The sequence below is a fragment of the Eumetopias jubatus genome, unplaced genomic scaffold, assembly GCF_037043125.1.
Source record: "Eumetopias jubatus isolate StellerSeaLion01/CBP00866 unplaced genomic scaffold, mEumJub1_p1.0 scaffold_9, whole genome shotgun sequence".
NCBI classification, from domain to species: Eukaryota; Metazoa; Chordata; class Mammalia; order Carnivora; family Otariidae; genus Eumetopias; species Eumetopias jubatus.
Genome location: NW_028274815.1, coordinates 114139301 through 114159389, shown reverse-complemented (window position 1 = coordinate 114159389; position 20089 = coordinate 114139301). Strand labels below are relative to the sequence as shown.

The 20089-nt window shown below is 38.1% G+C and overlaps 1 protein-coding gene across 3 annotated transcripts in view; it reads right to left on the bottom strand.

Annotated features, from left to right (window-relative positions):
• Positions 1-20089, bottom strand: part of TPX2 (TPX2 microtubule nucleation factor) — a 58877-nt gene that overhangs the window by 27135 nt on the left and 11653 nt on the right. For all 3 annotated transcript variants that reach the window (XM_028118937.2, XM_028118939.2, XM_028118938.2), the window contains exons 2-6: positions 16329-16505; positions 14360-14482; positions 9319-9445; positions 1786-1914; positions 340-468 (exon numbers count right to left, since the gene is read on the bottom strand). In XM_028118937.2, the coding sequence (XP_027974738.2) occupies positions 340-468; positions 1786-1914; positions 9319-9445; positions 14360-14482; positions 16329-16434 (614 nt within the window). In that variant the 5' untranslated portion in view covers positions 16435-16505. The remainder of the gene's footprint in view (positions 1-339; positions 469-1785; positions 1915-9318; positions 9446-14359; positions 14483-16328; positions 16506-20089) is intronic.

The window sequence follows — 20089 nt, the reverse complement described above, 5'->3', positions numbered from 1 at the left end:
CATTAGTTTTTGGTGTAATGTTCAATGATTCATTAGTTGCATATAACACCCAGTGCTCATCACATCACATGCCCTCCTTAATGCCCATCACTCAGTTACCCCGTCCCCCCCCACACCTCCCTTTCGATAACCCTCAATTTGTTTCCCAGATTAATTTGCTTTAATAGCATATTCTTCTCAACTTTTAAGATGAGCATCCCCCAAGATATAAAACAATTCACCTCACCATGATTACAGCTTTATGAGTTTCCCAAGTTCCATGTGCTCCAGACTGCAGACATACCCACTTATAATTTTACTCTTTTGACTCTAAAGTTTAAATTCAGGAAAGAAGCATACCTCACAGGCTGTAAACAAGACACAGTATGTCTGCCCTTGGCTTTCTCTGGGGAAGATTCATGTTTTTCCGAAGTATCTTGATGAGCACTGCCTTCTTCCTCTTCTTCTGGCTTCTTTTTATTGTTAGAACTTCAGTTCAAAAGGACAAAAAAAAAAAAAAACAAAAAAACTCTCATTCCCTAAAGCATACCCTGCTGTACTCTCCTCCCCAAATCTACCACATACGGCTTAAATTTTCTCATTCTTTAGGACAACAAGCATGTCTCAACCGCAAGATTCTTCCAATAGCACCATTAGATCATATGTACCAATGGATACAATGGGTAAACTTCGAGAACACACCAATAAAAGTCAAGGTGAGAATTGTCTGATGATGGTTCAGAAGGGTGGGGAGGGATTCCAACTGCTCATCATCACATGCACAAATGGCAGATAGCTAACCATCTTCCCAAAATCTATTCTACTTTCTTTCTTATTAATAGAACTCCAATTTTGTTTGGGGCAGCAATGTCCAAAGGCAAAATTACTGTACTTCTTTCAACAGCCTCTCTTGCAACTAGGGAGAATCCAAGTGACACAGTAGGGCAACTGAAGTATAAGCAGGGTTTCTGGAATATTTTCACTTTTGTGATATGGGTGCTGTCCCTTATCCTTTGCCATACCCTCCTTCTTCTCTTGAACTGGATGTGATACCTAGAAATATAGCAGCTACCTTGTGAGAATGTGGCAACAAGCACAAGGAAGAAGCTGAGAAACACAGAGTTGCCATCTTGAGTAACAAGCATGAAAAAAAGCTAACACAGAGATGTTGCCCTGGCATTGTTCAGTCACTGAACCAAAGCCAACAGCAAACTTCTGTGAAGCAAAGAAATCACTATTCTTTAAACTACTCTAGCAGAGGGGTGCCTGGGTGGCTCAGTCATCAAGTGTCTGCCTTCGGCTCAGGTCATGATCCCAGGGTCCTGGGATCGAACCCTGCATCAGACTCCTGCTCAGCGGGAAGCCTGCTTCTCCCTCTCCCACTCCCCCTGCTTGTGTTCCCTCTCTCACTCTTGCTGTCTCTCTTTCAAATAAATAAATAAAATATTAAAAAAATAAAAATTAGGGGCGCCTGGGTGGCTCAAGATGGTTAAGCGTCTGCCTTAGGCTCAGGTCATGATCCCAGAGTCCTGGGATCAAGTCCCGCATCGGGCTCCCTGCTCCCTGGGAGCCTGCTTCTCCCTCTGCCTCTCTCTCTCTCTGTGTCTCTCATGAATAAATAAATAAAATCTTAAAAAAAAAATTAAAATTAAAATTAAAAATAGACTACTCTAGCTGAATGGGCTATTACTTACAGCAAAATACATTCCTAACTAATAAAAATAAGAACAAGCACCATTGCTATTAACCATAGGAGCAAACAGGAGTTAAAACCTATGCCAACTGACAGAAGCTGTAGCTACTTACACTTTCATTTTTTTGGAGGGTGGAATTTCATTGATGATTACAGGAGTAGCACATCTCTTGGCTTTTATTTTTACATGATGTTTTTCTTTCTGTTCCAAATCTTTCTGAGCAGAGAGTCTAGTAGATCTTCTATGATACAGGAATTGACAAAATTTATCTCAAATGAATACATCTACTACAGATATGCAATTGTGCCCCACAAATGTTAAAGTATGTCAAACTGCCAAGGCTACAAAGAGTTTAATGGTATTATTTCCACTCTAAAAACTTAATCTCGTCTTGTCTTACTGATAGGTTTTGAAATTTCATCATAAAATGTTGGTACTTAAATGCAGCTGATTTTTTTTTTTTTTTTTTTTTTAGGTACTGGCAATCACCTGGTACAACTCCCTCCTTTTATTGGTAAAAGTCAAAAAAGATGAGGTGACTTGACCCTGTTACATAGCTAATTGCTGTCAGACTTGACATTTGAGATCGGGTCTCCTGGTAACTGACTAAGGTGCTTATTTTTTCCTTTATCACTCCTTTTTGGTAAAATATAACACATACCAAAAAGAGCACAAAATAAAAATTAAGTTAAATGATTACAAAGTAAAGACTCATGAAATCACAACCCAGGCTAAGAAACAGAACACTGGCAGCACTACTATCCTAACTTGTTTTATAGTAATCATTACTTTTTCTTTATCGTTTTGCCATTTAGCATGCATTCCATAAACATGGTACATTAGTTTGGGAAGAAAACAAAAAGCAAAGAATAACAACAACAAAAAACCCCTTTAGATAATATATCAGACTACTGCATGTATTTTTTTCTGTCTGGTTTGTTTCACTCAACATTATGTTTATGAGATTCAACCACCATGATTCACATAGCTTTAATTCACTGATTTTCAATGTTGTATAACAGTCACTGTAGTAATGTGCCACTATTTATCCAGTCTACTGCCAATTTTCACATATGTCTCTTGGTACACATGTACACACGTTGCTGTTGGGTGTAATAAGTTGTAAGACTGTTAGGTCATAAGGACATTGGTTATATCAACTAAAGCTGTTTTCCAAAGTGACTGTACCAATCTATGCTTACCCTGGCAAGTTTACATTATAGTCTGCATTGTGCTACACCCCCCTGAACACTTGATATTGTCAGATGACTTAATTTAGCTGGTATCTAGTAAAATCTCATTGTGGGTTTGTTTTTTTTTTAAAGATTTTACTTATTTATTTGACAGAGAGAGAGAGCGCAAGTGAGCATGAGCAGGGAGGAGGAGCAAGCGGATAGGGAGAAGCAAGCTCCCCGCTGAGCAAGAAGCCTGATGCGGGGGCTCGATCCCAGGACCCCAGGATCATGACCTGAGCCAAAGGCAGACACTTAACCGACTGAGCCACCCAGGCACCCCTCACTGTGGTTTTAATTTGCTTTTCTCTGATTACCAGTGAGACAGAGCAACTTTTCACATTTTTACTGGCCATTTGGATATCCTCTTTGATAAAGTGCTAGTTCAAGTCTCTTATTTGTTTTCCACTGGGTGGTCAATCCTTTCCTGATTAGTAGGAATTCTTTATATATAATGAATATAAGCCCTTTGTAGATTTTATGTGTCACAAGTATCTTCTCCTACTTTGGGGGTTGGCTTTTTACTTTCTTTATGGTATCATTTGATTAAATAAATGTCTCAAATACATCAATAGCCCTCCCCATTATGGTCAGTGCTTTACTGTATTCTATTAAAAAAAAAATCTTCCCTGTTCCAAGGTCATAAAGATATTCACCCATATTTCCTTATATGAGCATTAGCTTTCATATTTGGATCTATAATTCCACATAGAATTGACTGTTTTAGAGTGCCTGGCTGGCTCAGTCAGGAACATGAAACTCTTGATCTCAGGGTTGTGGGTTCGGGCCTCATGTTGGGTATAGAGTTTACTTAAAGAAATAAATAAATAAACTTAAAAAAAAGAGAAAGAAAGAATTGACGTTTATATGGAGTGAGGTAGGGACCAAGTTTCATTCTGTTCTATCTGGATATCCACTAGCCAAGCATTGTTTATTGAAGGGGGGGAGGGAGCACTGCTTCCCACAGATCTGTGGTACCACCTTTGTCATAAATCATGGCCATATATGGGAAGGTGAATTTCTATTTGATTCCACTGGTCTCATTAATCCTTGAGTATTACCATAAAGCTTTAATTATTGCAGCTTCATAATAATATGCCTTTCTATGTACCAGACACTTCAAAAGTATCTGGCTATTTCTAGACCCTTGCATTTCTCAATAAATTTTAGCATCAATTTATCAATGTCCAAAGTGAAAACCACTGGGTTTTTTATGGATATTGCATTGAATCTCTAGATCAGTTAGGGAGAGTTGACATCTTTACAATACTGAGTCTCCCAACCATAAATATGGTATGCCCTGCCATTTAGTTAGGTCTTGTTTAATTTCTCTCAACATTTTCTTTATAAAAGTCCCAAACACTGTATGGGCGCCTGGGTGGCTCAGTCATTAAGCTTCTGCCTTCGGCTCGGGTCATAATCCCAGGATCCTGGGATCGAGGCCCGCATCGGGCTCCCTGCTCAGCGGGAAGCCTGCTTCTCCCTCTCCCACTCCCCCTGTTTGTGTTCCCTCTCTCACTGTGTCTCTCTGTCAAATAAATAAATAAAATCTTGGAAAAAAAAAAGTCCTAAACACTGTAAAGACATTATTACATATTCAGACTTTTATGCTACTACATAGAATAACAATTTTTATAAATCTTTATTATGGAGAATATCAAGCATATTTTAAAAATAAAGAGAATAATATAATAAACTACTAAGTACTCATTTAGTTTCAGAAATTATCTCCTCATAGCCAATCATGTATCAGTTTTCCCTCCATTCACTCTTCTGGATTTTGAAGCAAATCCTAACTAAATGTCTATCTTTCATCTGCAAATATTTCATATTAATAATCTCTAAAAGAAATTACATGTTAAAAAATACATGGAGGGGCGCCTGGGTGGCTCAGCCCGTTAAGCGTCTGCCTTCTGCTCAGGTCATGATCTCAGGATCCTGGGATCGAGCCCCACATTGGGCTCCCTGCTCAGCGGCGAGTCTGCTTCTCCCTCTTCCTCTGTGATCTCTCTCACTCTCACTCAAATAAATAAAAATCATTAAAAAAAAATACATGGAGTAATAAAGAGCAAATTTATTCAATTAAGGAATGAAGTAATGGATGTACTGAATGAGTAATAAAGAGTACATATTACAAAACACAGACAAAACACAAAACTACAACTATTTGAAGGCACTGGAAAGTGACCAAAAGCAGGCAGAAAACAGAGGAACATTTATCCATGAAAAACAGCAACTGCAAAGGGTAAGAATTATGAGTTAGTAGCTTTTTTGCCCGAGGTACTCCCCAAACATAGCACCTCCAATAGCAGAAAATTCCAGTCTCACTGGTTAGAGATAACAGAAGATAGAATTCAAGGCCAGTATAACAGCTGGAAATTTAGAGGAAAATCCTGAAAGTAAAAGAGTTACAGAAAAGATTTCACTCAAAATCTGACCAAAAACTCTGTACAATTCCTGCCTGATGGCTAAACCGTTAGAGAAAACCTAGGGGGTCCAGCAAAAAGGCAAGCAGAAACTGGTGAGGTGTCCAACTTAAAAGACATTACTGCCTAGATAAGACTGGTGAGTTTGCTCCTTTTTTTATTAAGTGTATTCCCCACTGTGTATATAGTAGGATAGCACAAAGCTAACATCTTACTAGCTTGAATTGTCAGTAGACAAATATCAGAGCTGGCAAGAGGGCTGAAAATTTAGAGGCAAAACTCCAGAAGCAAGAAAACCACAGAGAGGATGAACACTTAAACCTGAATATAAACTCAAAGTCTTGGCTGACCTCTAACCTTTGTAGACCCAGGGGAGACCGCAGGGAGCCAGACTAAAAAAGCTATGTATGCAAATACATGAATAGCCAATAATCACATGAAAATGTGGATCAACATCATTAGTCATCAGAAAAATGCAAATTAAAAACAATGAAATATCATTGAAAAGGCTGACAATACCAAGAGTTGGCTAGGATATGGAGCAACTAAAACTCTCACATATTGGGTGCCTGGGTGGCTCAGGTGGTTAAGCGACTGCCTTCGGCTCAGGTCATGATCCTGGAGTCCCAGGATCGAGTCCCGCATCGGGCTCCCTGCTCAGCAGGGAGTCTGCCTCTCCCTCTGACCTCCTTCCCTCTCACGCTCTCTCTCTACCATTCTCTCTCTCTCTAATAAATAAATAAAAAATCTTAAAAAAAAAAACTCTCACATATTGCTAGTGGGAATATAAATAGTACGGTCACTTTGGAAAACATTCTGGCTATTTCTTATAAACATACATTTAACATTATGGCCCAGCAACTGCACTCCTAAGTATTTACCCAAGAGAAATGCATGTCCTCAACTACTCATAGCAGCTTTCTATAGCCCCAAACTGGAAACAACCCAAATGTCCATCATCTGTTGAATGGATAAATAAATCGTGGCATATCCACTCAATAGAACTTATTATCAGCAATAAAAAGGAACAAACTACCAATACATGCAATGACATGGATGAATCTCAAAAACACATGGTAAATGAAAGCAGTCAGATATAAAAGAGTACATATAATGCCATTTATAAAAATATCTGGAGGCGCCTGGGTGGCTCAGTCATTAAGCGTCTGCCTTCGGCTCAGGTCATGATCCCAGGGTCCTGGGATCGAGCCTTACATCAGGCTCCCTTCTCCGCCTGGGAGGGAGTCTGCTTCTCCCTCTGACCCTCCCCCCCTCATGCTCTCACTCCCTCTCAAATAAATTAATTAAAAAAATATCTAGAACAGGACAAATTAATCAATGGTGACAGGAATTGGAACAGTGGTTGCCTCTGGATGGGAGGTGAGAGAGTGAGAAGGCAGACGAAGCAGTACAGATTGACTATAACGAGGTAGGAATGAGAGAACTTTCTGAAGTGTTGGAAATGTTCTATATATTTTGATTGTGAGATTATGGTTGTATGCTGGTACGTATTTGTCAAACTAATCAGACCATACCACTCAAGATCTGTACATTTTACTATATGCAAATTATTACCCAGCAAAATTAGTTAATTTTTAAAAATGAACTGGGAGTCATAAAAATTAGAAAGAAAGAAGGCAAAGCACATTAATACAGAACCATTTCGGACCATGACTTAAATTCAACATACAGTAATGTTATGAAGTCAAGAGAAGAATTGCTGGGTGTCTTTAGGGAGAAATGGCTAAGGGATGAGATACCAAAAATTAAAACATTTATTTGTGGTAAAGCAACACCTCCATGGAAAAATTATTATGACACACTAATGCCTTATTGACTCTTAACTATTCTGTGTCAAAGAAGTTTTGGCCAGGGTGCCTGGGTGGCTCAGGCATTAGGCGTCTGCCTTCGGCTCGGGTCGTGATCTCAGGGTCCTGGGATTGAGCCCCACATGGGGCTCCCTGCTCAGCGGGAAGCCTGCTTCTCCCTCTCCCACTCCCCCTGCTTGTGTTCCCGCTCTCGCTATCTCTCTCTCTCTCTTTCAAATGAATAAATAAATAAAAATCTTTAAAAAAAAAAATAAAGTTTTGGCCATCTTTTAGACTATCTATTGAAACCATGTGAAAATAAAATAGTAGGGAATTTGTAAGACTATACCTTTCTATCCCAGCTGCCATTCCTTTCCAGATTAGGCAACTCTGGACTCAGATAAATCTGAGACCTGAGATTAATGGCACTAATGTTTTACCTCTTATTATGCATTTTCATAATGCAGTATCATTTACAAAGTACTGTCACATGCCATCTTATTTGGCCCTTTCTGACAAGAAGCCTGAGGGATTTGGTTATTCTCAGTAAACTGAGATTTTGAGTGGTAGAGGTACTTGCCTTAAAAATAAAACAAAACAAAAAACCACTCAGGTCTTCTAACTCTGAGAATAGCTGGATTCCTGTCACACCATCACTTCCAAAAAGCATTCAGAATTCAGTCAGGATGAAAGACAATTTTAGCAATCATACACAAAATGGAGAAGTGAAGACACTAACAATTTCCTGAATTCTGAAGAAATCTATAAGACACTGGATCCCTTTTCTGTAGGCCTCATTCACAATCTAAACATGGAACGGAAACCACAGACTCAACCAGTAGTAATCTCTTAAGACTCTTGTGATATATGGTTGGTTGAGATTTCATAGAACTCTTTGATTAAACGGGATTCTTTACTCGGGGCACCTACGTGGCTCAGTTGGATAAGCATCTGACTCTTGATTTTGGCTCAGGTCATGATCTCATAATGTGAGATCGAGCCCCACATCTGGCTCCACGCTCACCACAGAGTCTGCTTGAGATCCTCTCCCTCTGCCTCTTCCCCCACTCACATGCCCACTCTCTTTCACAAATAACTAAATAAATAAAATCTTTTAAAAAATAATAAAAACATAAATATAAAAAAATAATAAAATGGGCTTCTTTATCAAAAAAGATTAGGATAAGCTTGTATGATACTATCCTCAAAAGGCAATACCCTTATGCCAACATGAAGCTTTGCAAAGGGTAATTTTATCACTTCTGAGCAACAATACATATTATTATCTGTATATGTGTGTGTGTGTGTGTGTGTGTGTGTGTGTGTGTGTGTGTGTGTATAAAACAACAAAGCCCCAGATACATGAAGGAAAAACTGAAAAAATTAAAGGGAGAAATAGACAATTTAACAATATAGTTGAAGATTTCAATATCCCCATTTTTAATAATGGATAGTACACTTAGATAGAAGATCAATAAGGAAATGGAAGACTTGAGCAACACTATCAACCACTATCCAACTCCTAATTTCAGTCAGGTTATGATCTCAAGGTTGTGAGATTGAGCTCTGCATCAGGCTCCATGCTGGGCATGGAGCCTACTTAAGATTCTCTCTCTGCCCCCCACCACACACTCACTCCCTCTCTTAAAAAAAAAAAAAAAAAAAGATACTGATACAAATACAACATTCAAAGAGATTAAATGTTTTAAGATCACAGTGCCAAGATTGCAGCTTAACCCACCCATCCATCCATCCATACATTCATTCATCAAGTATTTATTCAGCTTCTGCTCCTGCCAGACACTGTTAGACACAGTAAGAATACATAATGCTTGCCCTTATGAAATCGACTTACAACCTATAAACAGGAAAAAAATATCTGTCATATATCCACACAAGTAAATTGCAACCCATATTGATGGTGCAAACAGCAAGGCCTTTGGAACCAAACTGATCAGTCTGAATTCTGGCTCTGATATAAAGTTTAAGCAACTTAGTACCTCTAAATCCTTATCAATAAATTAAGCATACTGTCTACAACCCATAAATGTTATGAAGATTAAATGAGGTAATATAAAGAGTCTAATATAGTATGAGACACATAATAGGTACTCTGACAATAATTATTCTTTGAACACCATTAATATAACCACCACTTTGAGCCCTGAAACAGTCTTACCTCTGAGGCTGCACTGGAGTATTTTTTGAGGTGGTTCCCTTGACTTCCAGGGAAGAACAAGCATTTGATGGAATGGACTGTTCCACCAGATTTTCTTTTTCTGCCTCTTTGTAATAAGTGTTGTCAACTATGGGAGAGCAAAAACTAATCAGCACTCAAATCCCAAGGAAAAAGTTGGAGAGACATATTTATACATACATATCTATATGTGTGTGTGTGTGTGTGTGTATCCCTTCTAAGCAGTGGAACCATTAGTTCCAGTGACATCTTATAGAGAAGACCAATTTATAAAATCTACTTTGGTTGAAGCAGAAATGTAGGATCCAGGACCTATCTGCCAGCCTAAGTCACCACCTTAGAAAAAAGCATCTCTGACATTTAATGCTGATACAATCATATTATCTGGCATTATGGGTATAATCACCAGCTTTTCTCCCCTCCAGAAATTAAAAACACTAAGAGTTAAAAGATGTAGCATTTGAGAAGGGAAGTAGGGATGGGAAGGAGAAGGAAATATTTTATCATAAAGTATTCTGATGTTACTATGGCCATCATGGAACAGAAACAAAAAAGTACTATAAGAATAAGGAGCGAAAAAAAAAGAAGAAGAAAGAACAATCAAGTAAAGGCTTCATGAAAGAAATAGCATTTGCTGGTATAGCTTATGAACTGAGCCTTGATAAAAGAAAAAGAAAAAGAATCCAACCAAATAAATGGAAGAAAAGTTAGGCTATGAAAACACATTTCATGCATTATTTATTCCAGAAAACAATCATTTGGCTCATTCCCTAAAGAAATTTTTTTCTGGAGGGGAGAAAATATATATAAATATATATATAAAATATATAAAAATAAATTAATTAATTAATTAATAAAAGATTACAGGGCACCTGCCTGGCTCAGTCAGTAGGGAATATGACTCTTGATCTCAGGGTTGTAAGTTTAGGCCCCATGTTGGGTGTAGAGATTACTTAAAAATAAAATCTTAAAAAAATATATATTATAAACTGTCTATAAAAAATGCACTTAAAATATAAAGACACATCATGGAGCACTAATCAAAAGAAAGCTGGAAGGATATATTAACATCAGACAAGGCAGATTTCAGAGCAAAGAATATCATCAAAGATAAAGATGACCATTTCAAAATGATAAAATGGTCAATTCCTCAAGATGCCATAACAACCTAAACAGTTATGTACCTAATAACAGAGCTTCAAAATACACAAAGCAAAAAGTGTAAGAAATAGATAAAACCATAAGTATAGCCTGAAATTTCAATCTCTCCCTCTAATTTATGGACCACATTGACAGAAAAATCATAAGAATATAATAGTCATAAATAACATGAGCAAACGTGTATGGCTGTATTCCAATAAAACTTCATTAACAAAAATATGTTGCAGTCAACTCAAGAGGACATAACAATTACAAACACACACACACGTGTGTGTGTGTATATATAAATATATGCATATATATTTATATATATATATATATAAAATAACAAAGCCCCAGATATATGAAGGAAAAACTGAAAAAAATTAAAGGGAGAAATAGACAATTTAACAATATAGTTGAAGATTTCAATATCCCCATTTTTAATAATGGATAGTACACTTAGATAGAAGATCAATAAGGAAATGGAAGACTTGAGCAACACTATCAACCAACTTGACCCAACTGACATTTATGTAACTCTCCGCCCAATGACAGCAGAATACACATTCTTTTGAAGTGCACACAGAACATATACCAAGACAGACCATATTCTGGGCCATGAAACAATACATTTAAAAGGATTCAAGTCACACAAGTAATGTTCTTTAACCACAATGGAATTAAATCCCTCAAGAAATCAGTAACAGAGACAATTTCTAGAACCGCCCCCCCCCATATACTTGGAAATTAAATAACACACTTCTAAATAACACTTAGGTAACTTGGAACTAGTAGAAATACCACTACCAACACTCACTCAAGAAGAGATAACCTATATCTGTTAAAGAAATTGAATTTGTAGTTAAAAACCTTTCTACAGGGCGCCTGGGTGGCTCAGTCGTTAAGCATCTGCCTTTGGCTCACTCAGGTCATGATCCCGGTGTCCTTGGATCGGCATCCTGGAATGGAGCCCCACATAGGCTCCCTGCTCAGCGGGAAGCCTGCTTCTCCCTCTCCCGCTCCCCCTGCCTGTGTTCCCTCTCTCACTGACAAATAAATAAATAAAATGTTAAAAAAAAAACAAAAAACCTTTCTACAAAGAAAACTCCAGATCCATTTGGGTTCAATGGTGACTTCCACCAAATATTTAAGACATAGTATCAATTCTATGCAAATTCTTCCAGGAATAATGAAAAGAAGGGAATATTTAAAGTAAGGCCAGCATTACTCTATCAAAATCAAACAAAGGCATCACAAGGAAAACCACAGACCAATATCCCTCATGAATAATATAAACAAAAGTTCTCAGCAACAATGTAGCAAACTGAACCTAAAAACATATAGAAAGAAAAATACCATCATGACCAATTGGGATTCAACCCAGAAATGCTGGCTTAACATTGGAAAATCAGTGCAATTCAACATATTAACAGACCAAAAAAAGAGAAAAATATCATATAATCATCTCAATACAAGCAGAAAAGGCATTTGACAAAATCTCACGTACATTACAAATTATCAGCAAAACAAGAATAGACGGGAACTTCCTCAGCCTGATTAAAGGTATTTATGAAAAAAACTATAGTTAACATCATACTTTTTTTTAAAGATTTTATTTATTTATTTGAGAGAGAGAGAGAGAGGGCGTGCACGCACACACAAGGGGTTGCGGGAGGGGATGGCAGAAGGAGAGGGAGAGGGACAAGAAGACTCCAGGCTGAGTGCAGAGTCTCATGAGGGGCTCAATCCTACCACCTCGAGATCGCGATCTGAGCCAAAATCAAGATTCAGATGCTCAGCTGACTAAGTCACCCAGGTACCCAGTCACCCAGGTACCCAGGTACCCCAACTACATTAAGTAATGTCATACTTAATAGTGAAAGCCTAAATGCAACAACAGGCATGTCTACCCTTTCCACTCCTATCCATATCCTACTAAAGGCTCTAGCCAGTGCAATATGCAAGAAAAAGAAATAAAAGGCATATTTGCAGATGACATGATCATCTATTTAGAAGTCTGATGGAATCTAGGGTCACCTGCGTGGCTCAGTTGGTTAAACGTCTGCCTTCGGCTCAGGTCATGATCCCAGGGTCCTGGGACTGAGTTCTGCATTGGGCTCCCTGCTCAGCAGGCAGTTTGCTTCTTCCTCTCCCTCTCCCCCCAGCTTGTGCTCTCTCTCTCTCTCCCCCCGCAACTCACACTCTCTCTCTCAAATAAAATAAAATCTTTAAAAATAAATAAATAAGGGCGTCTGGGTGACTCAGTTGGTTAAGCGACTGCCTTCGGCTCAGGTCATGATCCTGGAGTCCCGGGATCGAGTCCCACATCGGACTCCCTGCTCAGCAGGGAGTCTGCTTCTCCCTCTGACCCTCTTCCCTCTCGTGCTCTCTATCTCATTCTCTCTCTCTCAAATAAATAAATAAAATCTTTAAAAATAATAATAATAAATAAATAAATAAATAAATAAAAGAACTCTGACGGACTCTATAAAAAAGCTACTAAAACTAATAAGTCAGTTTAGAAGGTAGTAGGATAAAAGATCAGTATACAAAAATTAATTGTATGTCTTTGTATTAGCAATACAATAGGAAACTGAAATTAAAATAGAGGTATGAAAACAACTTCGGGAATACAAATACAGGAAATCAGTTAGAGAAAAAAGGGTATTTGAGCTGGACCCTGAATGATGAGTAGGAACTTTTCAGATATATTAAGAGGCAGAGGAAACAACACTAATAGACAGGTGAGAATATGCAATATGAAAGAACACAGACTCTGAGGGGCCTAAGGGGCATGTATGTAAGCAATGTCCATGGTCTTTGGCACATGACAGGCCCAGCAGAAGTCTCTTGCTTTGGGGCACACTGTTGACAAAACAGTCTTGAACTGACAAATTAGGTAGTATTACATATTCGTTCAATTCAAGAAGAGCACAAAGACCACCAAACCAACAGAAAATCTGCCACACATAATGAACTAATGAAATTCACCTGAGAACACAGCACTCAGGCCACAGGCAGTCCAAGCATGTCAAGTGAAACATGCCATACAGTTCTAATCCCTTCTGCAAGAAAGATAATGGATGCAAAAGTTCAGTGTCCTTCTCTTGATCCCAAATTCAACAGATGTCATCTGTGCTCATGAATTAATTATTTGAAAGTCATCCTAGCAGCTTAGACTTTATAAACTAGAAAAGTTCACTAAAAATACAGCTATTTCCTGGTATGGCTCCTCTAGTTAATGGTCTAATTGAAGCCAGTTTCAGATTTACCTATAAGAGTAATTTTCAAATGTTCTAAATTAATTGTGGTGATGGTTGTATAACTACTCTATGAATGTAATATAAAAAACACTGAAACGTAACTTTAGGTGATCTGTACAGGTGAATTCTATCTAAATATAGCTATTATTTTAAAAAAGAATCATTTTTAAGTATTTATGATCTCTTTAAAAATGCTTCTTTTGTTCTGATCAAACAGACAATATTCTGCAGACTTAGTAACCACCAGTCTAAATGTCAATTATCTTTTAAAATCAGATACATGACTCAAAGAATCCTTGTACAATGACAAACAGTACATTCTTCTCTCCTACTCTTTTGTTCCCAGTCAGACTCAGGTTAGGTTAAATCTTGTCATAAAAAGAAAAGAATTATATATCTGGCAATAAAAGTCGATGTTAGCTTAAGTTCCAAGAGATTAAAAAAAAAAAGTATAGAGCATCATTAGTGTCACATTCACCATGAAATGAATTAGCCCACTTCACCAATAATAAAGCAAAGGATACAGCATTTAGGTAATTCCTCCAGATCCCTCAGGCTCTTAATACACTGTTCCACCATTCTACCAAGGACCTTTTTTCTAAGATGATCTTTCTTACCTGGTCTCAAAGGTGTGACAATAGCTTGCTGAGGATTAGGCTTCCTCAGAGGAGTTTTGCCCTGAAAAAGCCCTGCTATGCCATTCTTCCCAGGAAACTTATTCTCCAAATTGGCCTTCTCTTCTGTGAAAAGGTAAGAGTGTCACAATCAGCAAGGAAGCAAAATAAATCAGTACCCTGCACTTAAAATGGGGCCTAAACCCCTCTACTCGTACACTTCTAATTCATTTGGCAAGTACAAACAAAGTTCCACTGATCAAAAGGAAATGAGTACACATTATACGTCAGAGATAGAGACTATAAAAACTATCAAAACTATCACTACAACACTGGCAACACTGAACAATGTATCATAGAAAAGAAGTGCAGACTCTGCATTGTGAATAGCTACTTATCTTTGCTTGATATACATTTGGACCATACAAGTATGAAGTGGCCTAATACATCATGTTCCTCTTAAAGAAAACTGTAGCCATTAAGATCTGCAGGGCTTACAAGGGACATCTTATGGTCTATTTGAGTTGAGGTTCTTCTTCAGCTGGAATGGCAAGAGGTGGGTGTGTGGGGATGGAAAAGACCTAGGGCTCTCTCAAGGAATTTTATCTTAGCCCAAAAGTTAGCCCAAAGCAGTGAAACGTCTCTTCTACCAACAGCCTACCAATAGACAGAAGCTTCAGGAATGTGGTGAGCCCCAGCAATAACACTGTGCATGCATACCCCGACTGCACTCTGTAAAAAGATGATTATTTGGAAGAGAATTAGAAAATAATATATTAGAACTAAGGTGGTTTTGAAAGAATAGTGGGATGAATTGTTTTCTTCTACATTATATTTAATAGTATCATTGTACTAATATTTCCTATTTTGTTTTTAAAGAAACTTAAAAAAAGAAATAGACAACCCAGACTTTTCCTCGGAGTTTCAGTAAAGCAAAGACACAGGGAACACCCCTGTAGGGCAGCTGGCCCCCTTCTCCACCTTTCCTCAACACCACTTCCAACAGATCCCTCCTCTCAGGATCCCCACTGCATACCATTAAAGAAGAAATGGCATGTACCATCACATTTGGATACTGCATTATTAGTAATAAGTGCAGCTGCAATGGACTCATTTTTTTCTCCCATCACATACTGACTTTTTTTTAATACAGAGGATAAGGACATGAGAAAGAATAAAATGAAGAGATCCCAGGAACTACTAGCCTGATATATCAGTGGCCTCACCATATTATTACAAAGTAATATGAAAACATAACCACATCCTTATTTATTGTTGGACTGGTGTCAGAGTTTGTGTCAAATCATATGGCCCAACATCAGGCAATCTCATCTGTCTGGGGATTGGGTTCTGAGTAGCATAATCCCTCCCACCAAAAAAGAATTGGTAAAGGGAAGCAAGAGGGAGGTAACTATAGTTACAAAAAAGCACCACAAGAAACCTTGTGATGTTAGAACTGTTCAGTATCTTGACAGTGGGAGTAGATACACAAACCTACACAGGTGATAAAATTGCATAGAACTTACTACACAAATGAATATGAGTACAAGTGAAACTGAGGAAATCTGAGTAAGACAGGTAGATTGTATCAAAGTCAATATCCTAGCTGTAATATTATATTCTGTGCCCAATGACAGCAGAGCAAGTTTTTATGTGGCTGCCATCACTACAAACATGTTTTGAGCCCTAGAGTTTCACTCAACTTTGTTTCATCTGGATTTTCCCATATATCCCTAAAGATTAATACTTATCATTCTTAACTGCAAAATAACATTGATTTGTACTGATAGTCCATTTCCAAAACACTGGGCATTTCAATTATTTCTATCATATCATGGATGATAAACTATCTTGGTGCAAAAAAGAATTTATATTTTAGTTATTTTCTTACAATTCCTTCTATTTTTTGAAAGGTACTCAGAACAAAGCAAGCCACAAACCCTTAAAATAACCAGAGAGAGCAGACACTTACCAAACCAAGAATCTATGTTTTGGGTATTTTCCTCATCGTCCAAAGAGGTAAAATTGATGAAGTCCGTGGGTGCATCATAGGAATAGGAAGTTTTAACTTGTGACATTGTCCCCTGCCTTGGCACAGAAGAGCAGGTTTTTCCCAATACTCGTGTCACTTTTTTCAATAGATCACGTTCTAATGAAAGAAATGGTTCAGAAACGTGGTTGCACATTAATCTACTGATTCCCCAGCAATTACTTTACTTTTACTACTGCATGTGCAATTCTGAAAATGACCTGGACAAGTTGCCTTACTTTTCAAACCAAACTAAAAGTTAACTTTTCTTTTTTAAAGATTTTTTTTTTTTTTTTTAATTTTTAAGCTGGGCGCCTGGGTGGCTCAGTCATTAGGTGTCTGCCTTCAGCTCAAGTCATGATCCCAAGGTCCTGGGATCGAGCCCCGCATCCGGCTCCCTGCTCAGCAGGAAGTCTGTTTCTCCCTCTCCCACTCCCCCTACTTGTATTCTCTCTCTCACTGTCTCTGTCAAATAAATAAAAGCTTTAAAAAAAAAATTTTTTTAAGCAATGTCTACACCCAACGTGAGGTTCGAACTCACAATCCCAAGATGAAAAGTCGAATGCTCTACCAACTGAGCCAGCCAGGCACCCCAAAGTCAACTTTTTTTTGGTAACTTGAAGACACCCCTTGAGATAAATATGTTGGAATTAGAAAGAGGCAAAGTTTGGTGAGCACCTACAACATGCCAGGGAGGCACCATACTAGGTGTTTTACATTCATTATTTTATTTTCCCTCAATCTACCATTTTCTCACTTCTAGCCTCTCCCACAACCAATTTACTCTCTCTCTCTGCCCTGAATAATCCAATTTCTGAAACACACCATTAAATTTTATACCTGCCAACTAAAATCTTATTCATCATTCAAAGTACAATTCAATTCTCTACAAACTGGGGGTATAGCTCAGTGGTAGAGCATTTGACTGCAATTCTCTACAAACTTTCCCAGTTTCCACCTATCATATGAACTGTTGTCTCTCCAAAGCCATAGTGCTTTGTTTACCATCTAATTTTATATTAGTTAACTATGGAAATGACTCTCCTAGCAGACTGTAAGTTCCTGAAGTCAAGGATGGATTTTACTCACTCGTGTATACCTCATCCGTCAAGGTGCTTAGAACAGTATCTTATGTATAGTAAGAGCTCAATACATTTTGCCAACTACGGGCTTTCTTTCCTTAGAAATATCTTCATAAAAATACTATTCCTGGGCATGAAGAAAAAGACTTTTAAGAAATACATAAAATGAGGTGCCTGGCTGGCGAAGTAGAGAATGTGACTCTTGATCTTGGGGTTGTAGGTTCAAGCCCTACATTGGGTGTAGAGATTGCTAAAAACAAAATCTTAAAAAAAAAAAAAAAACATAAAAGGCACACTATGCAGATTAGGTCAAAGGAACAAGTCAAAGATATGGGCCCATCCCTAGTCATATGTACAAAGTTCTACACTGTCCTATAGAAACCTGTGTAGGTTTAAAGTCAACCCCCACTCTGGCCCTCTATGGTTAAGAAAATATCTGGAAGTAGTCTGAAAAACAGCCTGAAGGACACACTCACTGGCAAATAATTTCCCTATGAAACCCAATGAGCCATTTGTCTTCATCCAGGAACAACATGTACTTAAAGTATTCTGTATCTTGGAAGAGAAGTAGATACCAGTAATCACTGGAATACACATTTATTAAATTAAGTACCTTCTTTAAGCCTTTATGTTATTATAAAAATACATGCTCATTAAGGAAATTAGATCACAAAAAAACTCTTATTAAAAAAACAATAATCTAGGGCACCTGGGTGGCTCAGTTGGTTAAGCGACTGCTTTTAGCTCAGGTCATGATCCTGGAGCCCCAGGATGGAGTCCTGCATCGGGCTCCCTGCTCGGCGGGGAGTCTGCTTCTCCCTCTGACCCTCTTCCCTCTCGTGCTCTCTATCTCTCATTCTCTCTCTCTCAAATAAATAAATAAAAATCTTTAAAAAATAATAATAATCTAAAAAAAAATCTACAATGCCACACTATTCCAGTCTTTCTCTTTCTCATTCTTTTTCTATATATAAATATACATACATATATATGAATCTGTTTCACATATTGTGAGCATTTTCCATGTCAATACATATAGATATTTTATCAATTGATGGCTGTACCATAATTTACTTATCCCCTATTTTTAGGCATTTCCCAATATTTTCACTTTAAAGACACTACTAGGAAAATATCCGGGGTTGCCCGGGGTGGCTCTGTCGGTTGAGTGACTGCCTTTGGTTCAGGTCATGGTCCCAGGGTCCGGGGATCGAGCCCTGTGTTGGGCTCCCTGCTCGGCAGGGAGTCTGCTCTTGTTCCTGCCTCTCCCTCTCCCCACATGCAAGTACCCTCCCTCCCTCCCTCTCTCTCTCATGTGCTCTCTCAATAAAATTTTTTAAAAAGAAGAAGAAGAATATCCTTATAGCTCAATTTCTGTACACATCCATAATCCTACCCTTAAGATAAATTCTTAAAAATGGAATTGCTGTGGGGGTGGATGCCTGGGCAGCTCAGTCAGTTAAGCATCTGCCTTTAGCTCAGGTCATGACCCCAGGGTCCTGGCATCAAGCCCTGTGTTGGGCTCCCTGCTCAGTGGGGAGCCTGCTTCTCCCTCTCCCTCAGACCCTTCACCTCCCCCCAGCTTGTGCTCTCTCTCAAATAAATAAATAAAATCTTAAAAAAAAAAATGGAATTGCTGGCTCTTGATTCAAACTGTGAAAATGTTCCTCAAAAGAGCAATAATCACTTATATTACCAGAGAGGTATGCCAATTCCCCAAACCATCACCAATTCTGGGCACTAATAACTCTCAGTGCTCATTTTCTTTATATTACACCACTATGCCTATACTCTGAGATAAATCATGAGATTAGTTACACCCAACTTCATTGCTCAGTGGTTTGGCCAGTATTTCAGTAGCTTCTCTCAGTGGACTGGGGTAATTCCGAAGGTTATTTGAGTGCTTCAGAACATTTGTTCTAATAAATATTTGGTTTATATAGTGACATCAATCTATATACCAGAGAACTTCATCTTCCCATGGTCTCTCGTATGAACTCACTGCAGCCAGAACTCCACAGATACATTCATAACAATGCCCCAGTTGAGGTACTTAGGTAGAAACATGATTATTTTGGAATTGGGAGGAACCTTAAATAACACCTAACTTTTGCAGTTTATAGAAATGGATTAAAGAAGGCTCTTTCAAGATCATACAACAGAAATACTAACAACCATGGTAAAAACAGTTACCAAAGGTACTTACACGTACCAGGTACCATGAAGTACTAAATACATATTATTTCTAATACTCTCAAAAATCCTGTAAAGCAGAAGTTATTATTCCCTTCCTACAAGAGGAAGCTGAAGAGAGAAATGACTTGCCCAATATCACACAGTTATATAATGGTAGAAGTAGATCTAGAACTGAGGCTCCTAATTCCAATACAATGTTCTTTCCATATTCTGCCCTCTCACCCTGTGAATCAGAGAAGCATATTAACATAATTAAGGCCTCTAATTGCATAATAGTACTGTATTTCCTAGTAAAGCCATTCCCCATAGTCTTTTGCCCTGAATAGAGTCCTTATTATTCTCATTCTAAATTTTTCACTCTCCCCTATTTCTACTTTCATTATTCAATTTAACTCAATAAGCTATTTGTTAGCAGTCCACTCTTAC